At 39.1% G+C, this 22,470-nt stretch overlaps 1 protein-coding gene across 1 annotated transcript; it reads right to left on the reverse strand.

Annotated features, from left to right (window-relative positions):
* Positions 1–238: 238 nt before the first annotated feature.
* On the reverse strand, positions 239–22,155 carry LOC127799242 (AMSH-like ubiquitin thioesterase 3). The gene is made up of 14 exons (XM_052333081.1): positions 21,871–22,155; positions 19,851–19,915; positions 19,682–19,757; positions 19,399–19,596; positions 18,903–18,997; positions 18,248–18,353; positions 18,117–18,166; positions 17,633–17,954; positions 16,098–16,187; positions 15,941–16,003; positions 15,249–15,323; positions 9,282–9,344; positions 1,477–1,529; positions 239–826 (listed from the first exon to the last, which is right to left on the reverse strand). The coding sequence occupies exons 1-14, from the start codon at positions 21,988–21,990 to the stop codon at positions 652–654; spliced, it is 1,551 nt and encodes a 516-aa protein (XP_052189041.1). The 5' UTR covers positions 21,991–22,155; the 3' UTR covers positions 239–651.
* Positions 22,156–22,470: the final 315 nt, after the last annotated feature.

Here is a 22,470-nt window from a genome sequence, read left to right on the forward strand (position 1 = left end):
TTGAGCTTGTCGTACTATTTTTATTTTCAGAATTTGGTTTGTCGGATGCAGGACCCCACCACATTTCAGAAAAATATAGTAAAAAGTGAAATATCTCCAATACGATGATCCTATTATTCCTACCTTATTCTCTACATTCACTATTTTCCAGGACATTTCACTATTTTCCAGGACTCCATCACGCAAGAAAATAAATGGTCAACTGTTTCCCCCACTGAAGAGAAAATATGATAAAACATTTGAAAACAAAAACAAGCAATCAAATGCCATTTTCTATGTTATTAAAATAGTGAAATTTCAAGAAAAGACAAATGAGGACCAAACCAGTCAGTAAAACTGAAAACGTACTTCTGCTCATTTTGGAAGTAAAACAGAAAATTGGAAGTAAAACTGAAAACTGGGATTGAATTCACACAAACTATTTTCTTTGCTCCAGCTATGGAAATGTCCCCCCCCCCCCGCGGGAGAGAGAGGAGAGGGGGCAGTAAAATGCGAAAGGTTCTTTCCCTCAAATTCTCTACTCACAAATCTGGGAATGGGAGAATTTACAATATAACCCTCGGATGAAACTACTGGCTGTGTACCCCTGTTCCAACAGTACTTTACTTTAAATACCTCTCTTTTTTAAGGAATATTAATGCAAACGTAGCCTTACCGCAGATCTACAACCTCAAACCTCAACTTGGGGTTCATATAAACATGGGAACAGTGCTCATAGATTGGACTTCCATCCTCGGGCTCCTCATGAGGATGAAATCCGCGCTGTTGACAATTTCGAATAACTGAAACACCTCCAGGGTCGGACAGGTGGAATATGCCATGCGGACTGTCAATGGAAACAAAGGTCACATAAAAATGAAGATTATGCAATCAGAAAAGAAAAAAAAATTCAAGATTCAAGCTCATGGAGTTGAAGATGCCACTGAAAGTATGTATAACACTCCTATTAATGTATCCAGAAAAGGTTTCACCCCCCCTGGACACATGGGATTTAGTTGGTTTCTTTCTTGATAAGAGTACAAATCCAGAGGGGTTCAAGATATATTCTACTTCTTCTACATAACAACACCTTTTATATTCATAACTTGTGTCATTTACAAGATGAAATAAAATAAGCAGAAAATGAGAATTAGATGAGGTGTGGGAAGGAAACAAGCCCAATCAGTATAAGTCGTGTATTTGTCTGGTATGTATTTTGTGTTCCTAGTCTGCCAGATTGGAAAATGATTTTTTTTTTCCTGGTGAAATGCCGGCAGACTTTGTTTTTGGGTACTCCAGGAATCCTTCTTTGACCTTTTGTTTTTTGTTTTTTTTTTTTTTTTTTTTTTTTGGGGGGGGGGGGGGTGTTGTATTAGAATCTGATGTAAATAACAAAAAGTAGGAATTCAAAATTTTCATCATCCACACACTTGTAGGACATTTATGCTCACATATATAAGTAGAGAGAGAAATACATGGGAGAGGATAGAGCTTTACCTGGATGCGTCAGTGGGAGCCATAACAATTGCGATTGCTTCTGGCAACATGATCTAGAAAAAGATAATCATTTAGAAGTGGATTACAACTACAATAAAGTAGAATAATGAAAGGAACAAGCGAATAAGTACAACAGTAAAAGGGTCAAAAAGTGAAATTTACAAACTGAGCTAATTCTCAGGGAGCAAAACAGTCATTCCAAATGTTACAAATTTTTGTTTGGCAAGAAGTTTATATTTCGGAACTTTACTCAACAAAACCAATTTGAACAGCACCAACTCCATTTGTCTAAACTTTAGAATGCAATTCTTTTTATTTTAATAATTTTAAAAGTGAAATTTACAAAATTTCAAAAATTAAGAAATCAGAGTCACGTAATCTGGATTTGTCTTTACAGTAGTGCACTGGAGAAGCACGAGACTACAAATTATTCACAAACATACTATAATACGCACCAACACACCCACTTTGAATATTGTGAGGTAGAATTTAAGCATAAATAACAGTCCTTAGAATTTAGCAACATCAGAAGCCAACAAGCAGACCCACCAGTCAAGCTATTAGCATCTTCAAACCACAAATGCAGCTACTAAAGATCAGGAAAACCCCACCCACATGGATCCTCTAAGGGTAGAAGGTCAAATTTATCAATTTCAAATTTAATTCTAGACTGCACAAGAAGAGAATGGTAGAAGGAACCCCACCCCCAATTGTTTGAACAGCTCTCTCCAAGAGTTGCAGCTGAATATTTTGTCCCTGTCCGAGATGATGGATAGGGGCAGCCCATGTATCTTCACCACAGAATCTAACAGCAACCTTGGTACCTTGGGGGCCATGCTTATGAAATGGCCAAATTTAGTCAGTTTGTCGACTATCACTAACACAACACTCTTCCCTTCTGATTTAGCCAGACCTTCCACAAAGTCTATAGATATTTGCTGCCATGCCTGATCCGGAACGTCCAGTGGCTGAAGCAGGCCTGGATACGGAACCCGCTCATGCTTGCAACGCTGACAAACCGGTCACTCCAGCACATATTTGGTTACGTCTCTTTTTTGTCCAGGCCAATAAAACAATTGCCTTACCTTGTGATCAGTAACATTTAAGCCCGAACGACCTCCAATAGGTGAGTGGTCCAGGGACTGTAGGATCCTTCTTTTTAGCTGATCATCTTCTCCTATTACCAGCCACCCTTTGCACCTCAATAACCCGGATGACGAGGTATAACCATCTCGATTAGGGGACTGAGTTGCGAGTTGAGCCACAAGATCCTTTGCCCATGCAATTTGTTCATAACTTGCTGTGATCTCCTTCACCCAATCAGGGACCACGGCCGAGATAGCTTGGTAACTCCCTTGTTCCTCCTTCCTTGATAGTATATCTGCCACGGTGTTTTCTTTCCCTTTTATGTATTATATGGTATAGTCCATCCCTAGCAGCTTAGTAACTCCTTTTCTCTGCAACTGAGTGTACAGCCTCTATTCCAACAGGAATTTGAAGCTCTCATGGTCAGTCTTGATCACAAACCGGTTCCCCCCCAGATAATATCTCCATTTGTGTACTGCCATTAACACTGCAATCAGTTCCTTGTCATAAATGCTTAGTCCCAAATGCTTTGGGGCGAAGGCTTGTCTAAGAAAAGCCAAGGGTCTTCCCTCTTGTGCCAGCACTGCACCACTCCCCGTTTCGCATGCATCCGTCTCCAAAATATAGGGCTAGTAAAATTAGGTAGGGCTAGTATAGGGGCTTGTGTCATGCCATTTTTTAATATGTGTGTTGAATTTTGACTTAGTAGCTGCTGATGTGATTTAAAGAAGTCAAAATAAATTAGAATTATCCATAACTAATAAATTAACAAATATCTGATATTGTTTGTTAGTTATTTTGGCTGGATATTAAGCCATATTATTCTCCTTTTTATACTCATTTCAATTTACATTTTAGTTGTATAAATTGAAGTTTACGATTGAATAAAATATACGACTTTCGCTTTGATATTTTTTTCCTTTCCATTTTCTTCTTTTTTCATAAAATACCAACAAGTGGTATCAGAGCATTTTTCTTGAGGGATCTGTGAGTTGAGAGAAACAAAAAAAACCATATTCACACACACTCAAATTCAAGCCAACAATCTGCAAAGATGGAAGCAGAATCAAGTCACGGAATGCCGGCAACACCGATATTTGGTGGCAAAACAACTATCAATTATGGGTTATTAAAATGAAAGTCCATCTCAAGGCACTAGATCTTTGGGAAGCAGTTGAGGAAGATTACGTAGTCGCTGATTTGCCGGCCAATCCAACTGTGAACCAAATAAAGATTCACAAGGAGAGGAAGACAAGGAAGGCTAAAGCCATGGCCTACTTGTATGTTGCAGTTTCTCCCAATATTTCACAAAAATCATGAACCTGTCTTTAGCAAAAGCCATTTGGGATCATCTCAAAGAAGAATACCAAGGCAATGAACGAGTGAAGAATATGCAAGTGTTAAACTTGATCAGAGAGTTTGAAATGCAAAGAATGAAGGAGTCAAAAACTGTGAAGGAGTACACTAACATGTTGCTTAGCCTTACTAACAAAGTGAGGTTGTTAGGTAAGGATTTTCCTGATCAAAAAATCATTGAAAAAATACTTGTTACACTTCCAGAGAGGTATGAAGTCACTATCTCTTCTCTAGAAAATGCAAAAGATCTATCAAGCATTTCCTTGGCAGAGTTACTTAATGCTTTACAGGCTCAAGAACAAAGAAGGCTTGTGAGAATAGGAGGAGCCGTCAAAGGAGCTTTCCAGGCACAAACAAGGCCCACCAGTGAAAAAAAGGTTTGGTATCACAACAAGAAACTTGCAAATACTAGAAACAACAATAGTGAAAATTATCCACCTTGCCCTTACTGCAAAAAAACCAATCATCCACAACACAATTGTTGGTGGAGGCCCGGTGTAAATTGCAACATATGTGGTCAATTAGGTCACATCACAATTGTGTGCAGATCACAACAACAAGAAGGAGAAGCTAGAGTTGCTGTTGACCAACATGAGAAGGAGGAGTTATTTTAACTCTACTCAAAAAAACCATATCCATGCCTATGCCCAAAAAAATGCCTACACCCAAAAAAAAAAGCCTATACCCAAAAAAATGCCTATGCCCCAAAACCCATAACCATATCTATGCCTCATAACTATAAAATCATAAAATGCCCATATGCTATATCCAAGACATGCCAAAATTAAAATGCTTTGCATTTGCAACCTCAAAGCCAAGGAGGAGTGTTGAATTTTGACTTAATAGCTACTGATGTGGTTTGAAGAAGTCAAAATAAATTAGGATTATCCATAACCAATAAATTAGCAAATATCTGATATTATTTGTTAGTTGTTTTGGCTGGATATTATACCATATTATTCTCCTCTTTATGCTCATTTCAATTTACATTTTAGTTGTATAAATTGAAGTTTACGATTGAATAAAATATACAACTTTCGCTTTGATATTTTTTTCCTTTCCATTTTCTTCTTTCTTCATAAAATACCAACAATTTGGAAGGCTACCTCTGCCCTTGGATTCCATCCAAAACTGTTATTTTTGCGTAATTCAGTTAATGGTTTGCTTATAACTCCGTAATCTTTGATTAATCTCCTATAATATCCTGTTAAGCCCAGGAATCCTCTTAGATCTTTGACTGTGTTAGGCCTTGGCCACTCCACCATAACAACAATCTTACTCGGGTTTGTACTTACTCCTTCAGGAATAATTATGTGGCCTAAATACTCCACCTTCCTCTCAACAAAGGTATACTTAGATCCCTTTACAAATAGTTGATGAGATCAGAGGATTTTGAAGGCTGTTTCTAAGGGGCTCAAATGTTGGTCAAGAGATGGGCTATATATGAGAATGTCATCAAAAAAGACAGGTACGAATTTTCTTAGGTAAGGGTTAAAAATGCGGTTCATTAAGATTTGGAAGGTGGCAAGGGCATTAGTTAGGCTAAATGGCATTACTAAAAACTCATATAGGCCTTGATGAGTCCTAAAGGCAATCTTGGAAATATTTGTTTAACTCATTCGAATCTGGTGATATCCTTATCTTAAGTTAAGTTTGGAGAAAACAGTGGCACCCGCCAATTTGTCTGGGAGATCCTCTATTATTGGAATTGGGAATTTGCTCTTGATAGTTAGGGAATTCAATTGGCGGTAGTCAACACAAAACTGCCAAGAGCCATCTTTTTTCTTGACTAAAAGAACAAGGGAAGCAAGAGGGCTTTGACTGGGCTGAATTATGGATTTGGTCAGCATTTCTTCAACCAATATTTCGATTTCAGCCTTTTGAAAAGGAGAATACCTATAGGACCGAACATTTACAGGCTCTGTATTGGGTTTCAAATGGATAGAGTGGTCAAGGAATTGGGTCGGGGGTAGACTAGAAGGTTCAGCAAACAAATCCTCAAACTTAATCAACAAGGAATGTAAAGGGTCACTAGGTTGTACCACGTTGAGTGAATGCAATGTGGCAGTCAATTTAAGACCTGAGTGGTCCACTCTTTCTGCTGCTGCCTTTCCTCCTGCATCGTCTTCCTCAATGCCCAACTCCAATGCATATAGGGAATGTAGCTGGGCTATGGCACTTCCCCATGCTGAAATAATTTCTGCATCCTTCGCCCCGTCACCAATTTACATTCAAGCTCTTCCCAACTCCCTGACAACATGATCCTATTACCTGCCAATCTGAAAGTCACTTCCAGTTTATTGAAATCAAAAGATCAAGGGACTCACCTTTTTCATCCAATCCAGCCCTAGCACAATGTGGCAGCTGCCTAACTTTAAAATTCGCAGATCTGTAGTGAATTCATGACCTTTGCATCACCCACCTGAAATCTGGACATTTGAATCTACTTACCATTTTGCTGCCATTTGCAATGGTTACCGCAGAGGGAAGAGTTGCCTGCATGAGACACTGTAAGTTTAAGGCGGTATCCTCATCTAGGAAGCTGTGTGTGCTTCCACTGTCGATGAGGATCATCACTCTCCTCTTCCTCACTGATCCCTTCACCTTAGTTATCTTCTTGAATGGACAGCCCTCCAAGGCATGTAAGGATATCTCTCCACCTTCTTCCCCAACAGCTCCATCCCCCGCAGCCTCCAATTCGCACGCCTGTTCTGCTCCTCCTTCCTCTTCTTCTTGACCCTCCATTTGCAGCAGCTGCTTTCTACATTGATGACTGGGGGAATACCTTTCCCCACAACAGACGCACAACCCAAGTTGCCGTTTCTGTTCCACTGAAAGGGACTTCACGGGAACTGAATTAGGGTGATTCTTCGGAAGCAGATTCCCTTTATGCCCTATTTGCTGGCCGGACATAATTACAACTCCTCCCCCATGCTGCAGGCTGCCCCCTGCATACCCTTTAGCTGCATTCCTCTGCTTTTTAAATACCACTTCTAAGGCTAACTCCTGCAGCTGAGCCTTTTCAGCCGCTTGTTCTACAGTAACCGGCTGCCACGCCTTCACCATGGTTCGTAGTTCATCACTCAAACAGCTGATGAAACTCGACACGAAGTATGCCTCATCCAAGGCAGGTCGGGAAATCATTAATAACGATTTCAGTTCCTCAAATTGGGTCTGATATTCCTCCACTGAACCAACCTGACTTAGCTTGTTAAATTCCTCCACTATGTCAGCCAAACGGACACAAAAAGCTGCTACAAGCTCATCCCAAACCAGAACAGTCCTCCTGCTACTCCAACTTTGGAACCACAAGTCTGCTACGTCATTCAAGTAAGCGGCAGCCAGATTCACCTTCTGGCCTTCTTCCACTCGATAGTGATGGAAGAATTGCTCACAACGCCAGACCCATCAGTGCGGCTTGCTCCCTTCAAATGCCGGAATTTCTAACTTCGGCATTGGGATATGGTTCAAGGTTGCGGGGGGTCCTCTTTGATAATTCTCCAGCCGCTCCTCTAGGCCCATTAGGTTGGTGACTTGGAGCCTGTCCCTCGCTCTAGTCAAGATTGGGGCTGTGGTCAGCCTTTAAGGAAAGTCCATCGGAAGGCTAGCATTTGGCAACCGTGAGAACAAGCTCAACACAGTGCTCAATTGCTGTCCAATTCCAGCGACTTCTTCCCAAAGGCCCCGAACGTCGCCTCAAAGGTTGGCAATTTCCTCCCATGTGGCCACACCCTCTGCTCTAGTTCGACCCAACTCCTGCTGGGTCTTTTGAAGGCCAACGTTCATCATGTCCATCTTATCATCAAGTTGTTACTGGTGTTGTCAGATTCCCTGCTCCAAAGTGTCCAAGCACATCTCAAACTGCTTCATCCTCATCCCCTCTGCCATCGTCGAACCTTCAAGTTGCCTCAATCAAAATTGCCTCACCAGTAAGGGTTGGAATCTCCTTCCGATCAAAGTGGGCAGCTCTCAGTAGCGCACAGGTGGCCAGAAAGCTAGCTCTAATACCAATTGTCAATTCTTTGATTTGGTATATTCAAGCTTAGAGTTTAGGAGGAGAGAGAGAGAGAGAGAATGTTCATTCATCACATGCCCTCAATCTGTGGTTGTGGCCACATATATATAGCTCAAAGCTGGGGGATGTACACCCGGTGAAGCATGGCTGCTCATAACTGACTCAATACAACCCTCATAGCATAAAGAAGAAAATTATATTGACCATCCTACCCATAGGAATGTGACAATATCTTTAATTAAATTATATAAAATTAAATTGAACTGAAAATAAAATAAAAATAAAAGAAGAAGAAGAAGAAGAAGAGTTGTCAGCTAGAAACCATTTCCGACCAGTGGCTCATCTGCCTCTTTTTCTTCTTCACCGGCTGGAATGTATCACCAGCTGACAACTCTTATTCTTCTTCGCCTTCTTCCTCCTCCTCCTCTGTCTTCTCGCCATTTTGGGCCAGTGGGTTCTGATCTAGAACCGATTCAAGGGTTCTGAAACCAAACACTATGCATCAAAATCAAGAAGAAGAAACCCCAACATCTGATTTCTCCAGTGACTCTTCCTCTTCCTCCAATTTCTCCGGCAACTCTTCCTCTTCCTCCAATGTCTGGCAACTCTTCTTCTTCTTCTTCTTCCAATTTCTCTGCTCCAAGAACCCATCACCGAAGAAATTGGAGGAAGAAGAAGAGCAACACAGCCGGCCGACGATGGTTGGTGGCCAATTGAAAACCATGATGGGTTCCAGCCCGCAATAATTTCTTTTATTTTTTGTTTTTATTTTAATTAAATTTAGATTTAATATAATTTTTAATTATTGTTTAATTAAGTTAATTCAATTTAATTAAGTTTAAGTAATGGAGTTATAACAGAGGGGGTGTGTGCTAATTAAGTTAATTAAGTTTAAGTAATGGAGCATGTCAAACCACAAGGGGCCTGTATGTAATTTACCCTAATCAAGCTCTCTTGAAAGTGAAATAGTTGTGAACTCGTAAATAGATTTCAAAGAAGATATCTTATGCAAGTATGCATACTTTCCAAATTTGTTGTGGATGCAAAACATCCTTGGAATATCCAAGCATTCACACTATTTATCACGAGGACAAAATTTGAAGTTGTAAGATAGTTGGTGTTTACTTCCTCTAGTTCCTATCTTTATCAGTCATTGACAGAAAAAGAATATCAATGTTTTCTTGCAAATCAAGAAGTCATGAATACAGAAGGACCTGAAATGCAGCTTATGATTCTATTTACTTCTACAATTTTGTAATACAATTATTACATGATTCCAAAACAAAGGCAACTTAAGACCACACAACAGATCTCAGGAAATAATAAAATGGATGAATTTGTTAATTACCTGATATGAATAATGCGTGTGCAAATCAACTGATGACATAAAACAGGTCTGTGATGGGTGTGTCTGAAATCAAAGCAAGAATCAGCAAACACATTGTCTCAATAGATTTTACAAAAAGACAAACTATCTATATAGAAAATATAGAAAATTCAATGATATATCAACAAAATAAGGGTTCTTAACCACCAAAAACATTTCAAAAGACATTTCTTAGTCACCAAACAAAATAAAAGGCATTTCTAATATCACTTTCATCTTGAGTATTCAATCTCATGTCTTTGGAAATGAACTTGAAAATGCAATTTTCAGATTTTCATTGTCTTATTTTGATAGGTAGATCTTTTATATTTTCTTAGAGGAAACAAGTTGAATTACCTTTTTGAAATAGATGTCAATATGTCAGCAAAAAAAGAAAAAATGGATGTCAACAGAAAGTACTCTTGGAAACATTTTACAAACAAACCTCTCTTATATTTTTTCTTTTTTCTGTTTTAGGAACTAAAAACAGTTCTATAGAATAATGCAATATGGCCCCATATTTTATTTTGTTTTTCTGATGTGACCAACTCAAGATTCATTGACACTAGTCAGTCACTCCTCGCAACTTAATGTCTTCAGCAAGCTCCTAGTACATATAATAAAAATATTCAAGTGTTAAAATGAGAAGCCTCCAGTTCACTGGACGTATCAAAGAAGGTCCAAGCGGCAGGGGCAGGGTTATAAATTAGTGTCACTGCTAGTGACAATGGCTATCTCAGTGACTTAGTAAAAATCGGTGAATAGCAGTAGAAGAGAGAAAAGTTAGGCAGAAAAGAGGGAAGAAAGAACAAAGAGGAACAGAGAGAGAGAAATGTTGAATTTCAATGATATTCTTGATATTCTTTCTAGAAGGTCTAGGAGGGATATATATATCTCCTAGCATGGATGCTGCCATAGCAGATTCTCCCTTATAGGTGGTTATAACAAACGATTTGTCCTATTCTAGCCCATACATGAGGGCTCTCCCTAGAATATTCTCTCAGCAACTAACTATTATAGCTGGGGAATAAAGCAACACTACAATAAGCAATAACAATAATAAAAGAAATAACAATTACAGCATTAAGGAAATTTTTTAAAATGACAAGTAATAAGCCGCCGCATGTGACAATTGGCTGGCTTGCATAATAGCCAGTCATGTGCGCAGGGGTAGAGTGAGAAAATCACTGAGTTGTTAGGGTTGTGTAACAACCCAGCAAGTGCGAAACCGAATTCGGTTGAGGAGGAGGGAAGAGAATATGTAGAGGGGGGAGAAATTGGTAGGGGGTAAGAAAGAATTTTAGATTCAGTTCTTAGGGAGAGTTAAGGGCCTCTCGAATGCTCAGTTTTTTTTTTTTTCTTGTAATCTAATTGAGTTGGTGAATTGAATAGAAGTCTTAGTGGTTTTCTTTTCTTGTTCTCATCAATTTGGTATCAAAGCATCATCGATCCTAATGGTGAACCTGACGAACTGAGTAGGTGAATTGGAAGGGAAGATGGAAGGCATGCAGCGGGGAGTTGATGCCATGAGGGATGAGGTTCAATCGGTGGAGAAGAATGTTGCGAACTTGCTGGAACAATTCGCTTGGATGAGAACGAGGTGGGAAGAGCAGGAACGGGAGAGGAAGAACAAGGAGAAGTTGGGAGCCAACCTCTGGAATTCATTTAGGATTTCAAGGCGATGCCAGAAATAGGAGTACGACAAGCTGAAGCAGGTGGTTTCAATGGGGGTTGGCGGTCGGAGATTCGAGGGCGTCGGTTGGAGATGCCCCTCTTCGAAGGCGAAGATCTGAACGGCTGTATATTCCAAGCCGAACGGTACTTTGCGGTGAATGGGCTAACTAATAAGGAGAAGATGGATACAACAACATGTGTTTGGAGGGTGTTGCACTTTCGTGGTTCCAATGGGAGGAAAACCAGCGAAGGGTGAGGAATTGGAATGACTTCCAAGTTCTTGTTGAGGAGTCGCTTCCGATCCACCCAAGAAAGCTCCGTCGAAGAGCGGTTTCTAGCCTTCCGGCAAAAGGGAACTGTCATGGAGTACCGCTAATGCTTCAAGACATTGGCATCACCCCTTGAAAACCTATCGGAAGGCATGCTAGAAGGGCATTTCATAAATGAGTTAAAACTTGGTATCAAGGCCGAGTTGAGGGTGTTGAGGCCAAGGGGTTTGGAGCAGATGATGAACTTAGCTCAACGTATAGAGGAGTAGAATCAGGTGGTTCGGGGAGGTGCGGTTGGATCAAGTTCGAACAAAATATAGGCCATGTTGAACCCCATTTCGACTTACCAGCGAGGGGGAATTCTGTCACCCTCATAGCAACCCCCAAAACCGACAACGATCAGTCCTCCTAACCCATATCGACCATAGGCCAATGGAAGAGAGAGTAACCCACCCTTCAAACGGCTTAGCGAGGTTGAGTGGAAAGCAAAAAGGGATAAGGGCCTATGTTTTCAATGTGATGAGAAGTATACTATAGGCCACAAGTGTAGAAATAAAGAGCTGCAAGTGATGATATATGATGAAGAGGTAGATGAGGGAGAAACGTTGGAAGAGATAGTAAGAGAGCCGGGGCAAGGGGAGAGGTCATTGAGCTCTCCATGAATTCTGTAGTTGGATTGACTACACCACAAACTATGAAGCTCAAATAAGACATAGAGGGGCAGCCAGTAGGGGTGTTTATCGGTGGAGGGGCAACTCATAACTTTATAGCAACCGAGCTAGTGCAGTAGTTGGCTTTACCAAGGGAGGAAACAACAAGATATGGGGTAATTATGGGAACTGGAATGGCAGTGGAAGGGGTTGGAATTTGCAAAGGAGTGAAGCTTAATCTCCAAAATCTGCAAATTGTAGAGGATTTTTTACCTCTAGACTTGAGGAGCTCAGATGTGATTTAGGGAATGAAGAGGGATATATACCGATATGTAATTGGTTGCTCAATTTGCCAACAAAATAAATATATGGCCTTAGCACCGGGGGGACTCTTGCAGCCTCTTCCTATCCCAAACCAAATTTGGGATGACATTGCTATGGACTTCATTGAGGGATTGCCAAAGTCTGGCAAGATGGATTCAATTTTGGTGGTGGTGGACAGACTTAGTAAGTACGAGCATTTCATTGGCTTTAAACACCTGCTTACAGCTGGGGAGGTGGCAAAAATTTTTATTAAAGAAGTGGTGAGGCTTCATGGAATGCCAAGGTCCATCATGTCGAATAGAGACAAAATTTTCATGAGCAAATTTTGAGAGGAGATGTTCCGACTATAAGGTACCAAACTCAACAAAAGCACAACCTATCACCCTCAAACGAATGGGCAAAATGAGCTACTTAATCGGACTTTAGAAACCTACCTACGTTGTTTTGCTTCCTCAAAACCAAAGGCATGGTACATATGGCTATCTTGGACTGAATTATGGTATAATACCTCCTACCACACTGCTGCCAAGGTGACTCCATTTCAAGCAGTGTATGGGCGAGAACCACCACCCTTATTGAGGTTTGAGAAGGGAACTACCCATGTTTCAATGGTGGAGCAGTAGCTGATTGAGAGAGATTTAATCCTTGAGGAATTGAAGGCATAGCTGATGAGAGCACAAGCAGTGATAAAGAAGGGAGCAGATCTGAAAAGAAGGGAGGTGAAGTACAAAGAAGGAGACTTGGTTTATTTGAAGTTAAGGCCATATCGGCAAAAATCCTTGGTTGCCAGTGCAAATGAAAAGTGGTTGCCCAATATTATGGTCCGTTTGAAATTGAGAAGGAAGTAGGTCCGGTAGCTTATAAGCTAATACTGTCACCTCATTGCCCAATCCATCCTGTATTTCATGTGTCCCAACTACGAGAGGTAAGAGGGGCAATGGAAACTAATGTGGAGATTCCTCGACAGCTAAATGAAGACCTTGAGATACTGGTGGAACCGGAGGTAGTGCTTGGAGTTCAGCTAGGAACCGGGAAGAACTTATGGGGATTAGAGGTGTTCATACAATGGAAAGATCTACCCCCATTGGAAGCTACTTGGGAGCCTTATCACTTGATCCAACAGCAATTTCCATTTTTCCACCTTAAGGACAAGGTGAAAGTTGGGGGGGAAGGGGGGGAGTAATGATAGGCCCGTTCACTGGACGTATCAAAGAAGGTCCAAAGGGCAAGGGCAGGGTTGTAAATTGGCCGGCTGGCTGCGTAGGGGTAGTGTGGAAAAATTGATGGGTTGTGAAACAACCCAGCAAGTGCGAAACCGAATTCAGTTGAGGAGGAGGGAAGAGAATATGTAAAAGGGGGAGAAATTGGTAGGGGGTCAGAAAGAATTTTGGATTCAGTTCTTAAGGAGAGTTAAGGGGAATGCCCAATTTTTTCTTCTTGTAATCTGATGGAGTTGGTGAATTGAATAGAAGTCTTAGTGGTTTTCTTTTCTGGTTCTCATCATAAAATTAGATCAAACAAGAACAGAGAAACATATTTTTAAGTTAAGGAACCAAAAATCCTGTTTTTTTATTCAAAGTTAAACGAAACAAAAGGAAGAAAAAAAAAGCCATCACCAGTGTATAAGGTTCCCAGCTTTACAAGGATCGGGGGAGGGTTCTTTTTGTACACAACCTTACTCTTGCTTTGAAAAAAAGTTGTTTCCATAACTCAAACCAATGACCTTCTAGGGACAAAGAACAATAACAATCACAGCCTTAATCCTATTAGGTGGGGTTGGCATGTTTGATCTGACAAGTTTTACACTCACTATCACCTACTTGATGCCAATCTCTTTCTTTATTCAAGCTCAAAACTGGCTATAAATAGAAGAAACACCATCAACACTAGAAGTGTTGAGTTAGTTAATCCATGGGAGAATTGAAATAAAGATTTGCCCCCTATCGAAGTTAAATGAAACAACCTCCTCGAGCCTTCATCCCACTAGGAGGGGTCCATTACATGAATTTTAGATCTCCAACCTATAACCTTTGTAAGACCATTATATCCCATGCCATATCTAAGTATTTTCCACAAAGTTTTCTTTAGTGTTTTTCTCCCTCTATTACTACAAATTTCCTCTACTTCATCCACTTGTTTCTCATGTGCTTATATCCATCTTTTTCTCACATATCCACACCATCTTAATAGTGACTATGTTATCTTATTTTCAATAGGTGCCACTCCAACCTGATTGCATATAATCTCGTTTCTTGTTTTGTTTTTTCTTGTATAACCTCACATTCAGCATAACAAAACTAGAAGAACACATAACAGTCTTATTTTGTTTCTTCTCATTTCATCAAACTGAAATGAAACTTAAAAAAAAAAAAAGAATAATAATTCATGTAGACAATGCCATGAAAAACTAGAGGAAGACAATAGGTTGCTAAAATATGAAACCATTTTTTCTTTTTCCAGCAAGCAAGATTTATATCATAGGATACTAAGGGGATATGATCCATATACTTAAACATGAAACCATCAAAAATAAACAACATCACAGGGTTGTGCTACCATAGATGGGTATCACAGCTCAATTAGATCAAGGAAAATTATTCCAGGGAAAAGAAAAAAGTGAAGAATGATGACTTCTTGTGAAAGTGTCATCACAGGTATCCATGCATAAAGCATTGACTCTGCAAAACAATTTTGCCAACTGTGACACCAAATCATCACTCAGGTTACCAACTTAAATAAGCCCAATATAATCATACTGCACTACAAGCCTGATATATTGATAACTAGCATTTCAAGAACTCATAAAGTCATATGCAAAATCTTCCAAGCAGAAGCAAGCATATTCATATTCCCACTACCACCTTATCTCATATGATGATAATTCTACTGCTGGGATAAAACTTTGCCAGATCTTCAGTCAAACCACAGAATAAAACACTGGTTCCTCTTACGTCTATGATTAATAGATTAAATACAACTAAAGCAGCAGCATGAATAGCATTAAGGCATCAGAAAGGTAATGGAACGCTCACATGAATCCACCCAAGGGGGAAAAGTGAAAATTTGTCTTGGACTTCAAAAATTTCTTCTTCATTCAAGGTCTGACACTGAACATGAAAATTTTACTTGGATAAGTATAATTGTAGTTATCAGCAGATATAACCAAAAACTAAATACAGTAATGCCAAAACACATCAACTTAAATAGCAGAAACTTAAAAATGCTCATTGCAACATTTTACCCATCAACAACAAAGAAATCAAAGTAAAACAAAGCAAACCTCATATTATACAACAAATGGCAAAAAGAAAAAACAACTCTTAAATTTGTATCAACAAATTAGTCAAACAAAACTCATTCCACTTTTCCTTCTCAATAGATTGAATAGAGGATAACTACTAACATTTAACCAGTGACAGTCAAGTCATTCATATGAATGCAAAATTGCGATAAATATCTCAAGACAGAAATTGGTGCTATTCTAGGATATAAACTAGAAATAACTGAATATCATTTTCCACACCAAGAAAGGAAATGAAAACAAAATATTTTTATCAATATCCGATTGGTTATTCCTTGGTATCAAAAGGACAAATCTGAAAAACAAAAACTAACAGTGAAATACCAAGGAACAAGGAGATGTAGACTAAAACACCAAATAGCTCAGAAAGTGGGATTCCTGCTTTGGGATCCTGATTAATGCAGAAAGAAGAAATTATCTTACCGAATCAGAAGTTGATTCCTGCTTTGGGATTATAAGTGTAGTGATATGGAATACCCTGTTTTTCTACAAGACATTAATTTAAGTACATAAGAAACCAGACAACATATTTAAACATGGTTATCCTATTAAATTTATTCACCTAACTAGTATGGCGTACCAGCGAACCAGCAAGTACACCACATGTTTCTAAATTTTTGGCAGTATTTTGCCGTGCCAATCGCAGAAAATCTTCCATCATTTTTACTGGCTGCAATGCAAGTTAATAAAATTAGTACCATATTCATCAAGAACAATAATATCTGCATAAAAACATAAAATGACAATCAAACAACAGGACAGCTAACACTGAAAAAATAACATGGAATTTTGCATCACAATGAGGTAAAAATGCCATTATCCTTCAAAAGGAGGTAGAGCCACCTTAAGTTAAAGTTCTCTTGTAAGTGTCCCTAACAATGCCTTTACCCTGTTTCTAGCCTTAGCCTTGGCCTTGGCCTCTGTTATTAGTAGGCTTGAGAAGCTGCAAGGAAATTTTCTCTGGCAAATCTTAGGATATGAGATTAAATTCCATTTTTCTAAGTGGAATCAAGTTTGTCCAAGGGTGAGTTCGGGTATTACAAATCAGAGCATTTTCAACATGAATAGTTGCTCAGCAAGTGGATTTGGTGTTTTTCCAAAAAAAAGGCTGGTTTGTGTAATCAGTTGGTGGTGGGTAATTATGGGTGTACTAGAGGGGACTGGTTTACCAATAGGATAAGTAACTCTTATGACGTTGGCCTCTACATTTTGTGGATTACTCAAGTTATATTCAATATCAAAGCAGGTAGGTAATGGGTCAAGTTTTGGGAGGGCAAGTGGTTCAAGGATAGGTGCCTTTGGGAGATATTTGCAGATTTACTCTTTTTCACAACCCCCCCCCCCCCCCACCCAAAAAAAAAAAAAAAAGAAGAAAACAAGAAAAAAAAGTTATGCAGTCCCCATGTTTTTAGATACAACACCTTTATATTTTAGATGAATCCTCAAGACAGGAAATTGGCTATATTATGGATTTTCTATGACTGAATTGATGATTGCCTCCTAATTTGGTCAAGACAAATGGGTATGATACCCCCATTTTCTGGGGAACTTTATTGTTCACCCTTTCTACAAGGCTCCTTGTGACAAAAGGAAGGGTGAAGTTTCTTTGGCAAGTGATACGTTGATGGCGTTCCCTAGAGATGAAAACCATCCTTGAATAACAAGTCTTTGACTTAAAAGGAATAACAAGTCATTGACACCCTTTTACTTCATCATTTTACAATGAGAGAGGTGTCAATCTTTGTTTATATACAGCCTCTATAGTAGATTTTCTGCTTTCTTGGAAGTAGAGCTTCTCATAAGCTAGCCAGTGCACTCCTTTCTTTTTCTATTCTTCAATGCATAGGCATGAAACATAACTTTTTTGAATGAGTAGAGTTCAACTTTTTATTCCCCTCCCTCCCTCTGTGGTTGAAGGCAAACTCTGGCATTGGTTTGTCATCCTTAGCGCAGTTCAACAATAAAATTTCGGTCCCTACTGTTGGATGGAGTCAAATTCTGGTTCCCTATTGTTTCTTTTGGAAAGGGTTCACCCCTTTTCAACCCTTTTCCTATATACAGGTTTATTTACCAAAATTAAATATTTTGTATCAAAATTTAGAGCATAAGACCTACAATGTGAAGATGCTGATATGAATTAGAGCCACCCATCTCATCCTGAAAAGGTTTTGCCGGACCAGGTCTCGGATCTGCAACTTTTGATGGGGAGATTGGCATAATCTCTGGTTGTACTTGAGCAAGAACTGGAGGTGGAGAAGGCTGCCTGATATTGCCCAATATCAGAGGATCACTGCTTGCCTGATTATTTAATGAAGCAGAAGACTCACTACATAACCATCTTCCATCATCCAAAGACAACAATGATTCCATGGTAGACCTATCTCCTGACTCAACATCTTTTACTGCCACAAGGTCATATTGTGCACCCTGATTCAGGCTATAACCAAGTAAAACACCAAGAAAATGTTACAAAAGGTAAAATGTGTTGATTAATGCATATCAAGTGCTAATTAGACATTTCACTGCATAACTTTGTGTAAAGGACCCTAATTAAAAGCATCAGGCAAGGAAAAATGTATAAGATTGCTGTAGCCCTGACCCTGAATCTTCTTCATTTGTAGTCAAGTCAGTGTTGCTTGGATATTGAACCTGCACTGTGAGCAATGGGATTAAAACCAAAGGATTTGCAAATTAAACATTATATGGAATGCAACATCACATATTTTTTACCTTTATCTCTGGGCTAGGTCCTAGCCACTGACCTTGAAGACCATTTGGGCCTAAAAAAGAGTGTCTAGATAAGGTTTCCTTCTTTGGCAGAGGCAGATTAAGAGATCTGCAAGATTTTCAGTTCCGGTCACCACATTTTATCCTTTTAAAGCTAACAAAAGTAACAAGTTTATGAATACTTGCATATAATAATCAGTTCCAGCATCAAGTATAGTAATCTCCTTGAAACAAAAAAAACAACTGGCACATGATTTGCACACAAAACCAATGGCTTAATTAAGCTAAAAGAAATTATTATAATCAATTGAAGAAGAAAAAAGCGCCTAGAGAACAAGACAGGCACCAATGGCACCATCCAGAAGCTAACCAGCACACGTATGTTTTGTCTGTATGAAGGACGATTAGGTTTGATATTAATTATATGGGTGGACCTTACAAAAAATAAGGCCATATATAGAAATGAAGGGAAAGCTAGAATTCATAAAGCTGATCCCACATAGTCGGATAAAGTCTTGGTATGCTGTTACAAAAGACCACCCTTTACAGACTTCATGCCTCTAAAAAGTATTTAGTAATCCCTCCAGTAACCATCTATTACAATACACAAACAGAAAACCATAATTTGCACACTGTATCTAAATTATGAGCCACTTACAGCTTTTGAAATTGTGTACTAATTGGAGCTGGAGGTATAACTTGAGAATGATCATTATTAATATTCCACGAAGACAGTGGCAGTTTTCTAGCTAGCTGCAATAACATGAAGAAAGAATAAGAAACAAAGGAACCACAAAGGCTGGCAAAAACAAAAATGTGCAAGGGAAACAAAATAACAGCCAGACTTGACTAAATAACATTATGCGTCCAGGAAATACTAGGGCAAGATGAGAAAATAACATTATGCTGAGATGCCATGAGGCTTAGCTACAGTTGCAAGAGATGAATAAACAAAGCTGTTGTCAAGGGAAAGGGAAAAATAGATATAGGTGTCTAAATCTAAGTGAAAACTTCCTTCAAACTGCAATGAACAAAAGAAATTTAATCCATCAAAATGAAGGCACCTTGATGCTATAAATTAAGAGATCAGAGAATTAGAGGACCATTTGTGTTCACAGTAGTCAAGCAATGAAACTCATCTAATTGCTTAATACCTGATTATCATTGAGGCTTAAAGAAGCTTTCCTATTGACAGAAGGCCATTCTAAATGTGATGCTTCTGAACCATAAGTTCTATCCTCAGCCTCAAGTTGATATGCCTGAGTACCTTTCCAGGTCTTGTTCACTTCATTCAGCATCTGGCGGAATTTTGGCTGCAATGTTTCAAGCTCATCTAGTACAATCGACAATTTCTGGAACACCAACATAGGCAAAATGACTTCATATACCCCGAACTACTTAATTAATTTAAGAATAGAAGAATTACACCACCCTCACCTTCTTGTAGAATGCCTTTTGTTTTGGAAGCAAAACCTGGTAATCTCGATGGACTGGTATGGTTTCAGACACCAAACTGGCAACATAAAAGAAATTAAGCAAAAACATAAATAACTTCCTGTACGACCAGAAAATGGCAGACAGTAAGCAGCATTCACTTTTGTCATACCTGGAATATCTAAGAAGGATGATATACAAGTCTATAATGTTATTCTCCTCCCGATATATGTTAGCCTGCATGTTAGAAATTGCCCCAAAATGAGAAGCAAAGCACAGCAGAAAGGAAGAAGGAAAGAGAGAAGAGTGAAAATCCCATAACACAATTACAACTTACTATCCTGGAGAATTCTAGCTAACAGCACAAAATTTAATATTCCCAAAAGGATTAATCTAACATATAGCAATAGATGAGAACTTTTCAAGTAGTTGGATAGTATTACAAAAATATCAATAAATAATGCATCCATTATGAGCAGATGGGAATAACAAAGCATATAGTACGCAATGGATCAAAAGTATAGAAATACATTACTAGATGCTAGGTGCAACTTCCCTTTTCTCATTACTCCACTACCCAATGCAGGATCACCTACAAAAGTACTATACACAAAATGAGAAATGTAGCATCCACTTTCTCTTATATATTTATTTTCTTTCTTTCTTCTTTTATCATTTCCTCGGCATCAACTTGTTTATAAATCATTTCCCACGTGCTAGATGAAAGTTCCTTTATTTTGTACAACATTCCCACCAAAGGCAGCATTTTTTTCCAATTCCACCTGTTGAATCTAGGATTGGTTTCCTCACAATAATAGGCACTCTCCCACACCCAAACCCTTACCTGATAGTAATAGAAACAAGAGAAATCCGAACAGAACAAATAACAAGCAATAACAGAAATAAGAACAAGAAGACTTATCCTGGTTCGGGCAAGAATTTGCCCTATCCAGACTACCAGAAGCTGCCGACAGAATCCACTAGAGAAGAATCAAGAATACAACACTCCCTCACTGATCTCTCTCGCACACACTTAGACTAATAACCAATAGTCTCTCTCCCAAGAATACAAGGACCGAGCAATAGCTCTCTCTCAATTCTCTAACTCCTGTGTGCGAATAAAAGAAGAAAATGAATGCTGAGTACTGAAGCAGACCCTATCCACCTCTATTTATAACTAATAGAGGTGGTTACAAAACAGGGACTAAAAGACAAATAAGAAGAAATATAAGGACTTCCGGAACGAATTCAAAAAGATATTAGTTCAGTTACATTTTAACTCATTAAAACATAAAATACAATCATATTTCTAACTCTATTTACTAAGACTGATGCTAACTACTGCAAATCTAACACCACCAATATGAATTAGGGTTTAAATGCTGTGTTCCACCAGGACCTCCTAAAGTAACCTCAAAGCTAGTGTTCACTGATTCTTGTAAGGTTCCACATCTTATCTCAAGAACTTATTCTTGAGACCTATGATTGTGAAAAAGCCAACAGCCTTTCATTTTTGCTTCAAGCACTAAGTAAGTTTCCAAGTCATTGAAAAGAATATCATACTCTTCTGTAGGTCATGAAAGAGCAAGAGGGATAGGTTTTCCTAGCAGGTTCGCTCAAATATACCACAGCCAACTTCTTTTAAAACATTCGCTCAATGTTACTAAACAGAAGGACAACCAATACAAGTGTGACTTAAAGTTCCCCTTACTAATACTCAGAAATCAGGCAACAAAAATCAATTTTCATGTCAAAAATTCTAATATTGGGATTATTGGATAATTAGCTTATGACTCCAACTGTCCTCCAACTGCCAAACAAAGAAATCCGAACATCAATTCGGCATTGCCAAGACTTCACTGGGGAAAACACCATTAAACAAACAAATTGCCAGCCAATCACAAAATTGTGCAACGTAATCTCGTCGCCATCGCGGAGAACCCAACGGCTACAAGTTTTTAGGGCATAGATTGAAGGTCAGAATCCAATTGAGGCATTAAAACACTCGAAAGGCTCATTTTCCGATTGAACATCGCACTATGATATTTCATGTTAACAATAACGATTATTAAACCCTAATTGAACACCGAGTCCAAAAAATGACTACCAACAACTCAGAGAATCAAATTCAAAATGCTGACATATTCATCTAGGTTACCAACACAGCTAGCATAAAAACGACCGCACGGAACCTGTTTAAGGAGGTTATCGGCGATCCGATAGTAATTGCGGAGAGGGAGCCGATTGTCGACGTCGAACTTTCGAGCCATCGCCTTCACGTTGATAGGCCTGTCCGGCGCCGGCGGCCTCATCTTCTCAGGGACACCGGTCCGGTCCCGTCCGGTCAAGCTCGGGTGGGTTAATCAGCGATAGAGACGAGATAGGAAGTGAGAATCCACAAGACGATAGAGAATCGGTGCCTAAACCTTATTGCGAAACAAAAACTCGTCGATCATTAAGAAATTTCTCTTGTAGCATCGGTGAATATATATATATGTGTGTCGACATAGTGTCGCACAAAGAGGGCCTGATTCTCTGCGGTCGCGTCCTCCTCGTTAGCGTCATCCGCCCCTCTGATTAATGATAATTTAGTTGGATAAAGCTTAAAAGTGATTATTATAAGTTACAACGCGCAGTTCTGCTTATCTGGAATTTCCAATATCGTCTCAAAACGAATTTGGAAAATAAAAACCATGTTCTAATCTAATTTTGATTCATAAGCCTACCAGGCTTTTGGAAGGTTTATTCTATGTAAGTGCCATGTGTCTACAACACAAGACAACATCAACAAT

This window comes from Diospyros lotus, chromosome 4 (genome assembly GCF_014633365.1).
Source record: "Diospyros lotus cultivar Yz01 chromosome 4, ASM1463336v1, whole genome shotgun sequence".
Taxonomy (NCBI): domain Eukaryota; kingdom Viridiplantae; phylum Streptophyta; class Magnoliopsida; order Ericales; family Ebenaceae; genus Diospyros; species Diospyros lotus.

Coding starts and splice junctions, on each gene's coding strand:
- LOC127799242 (XM_052333081.1), bottom strand. CDS start 21,990: ATGAGGCCGCCGGCGCCGGACAGGCCTATCAACGTGAAGGCGATGGCT. Junction 16,188..17,632: donor CATATCAGCATCTTCACATT/GTAGGTCTTATG, acceptor CTTGCATTGCAG/CCAGTAAAAATGATGGAAGA. Junction 9,345..15,248: donor TCCCCCTTGGGTGGATTCAT/GTGAGCGTTCCA, acceptor CTTTGATTTCAG/ACACACCCATCACAGACCTG.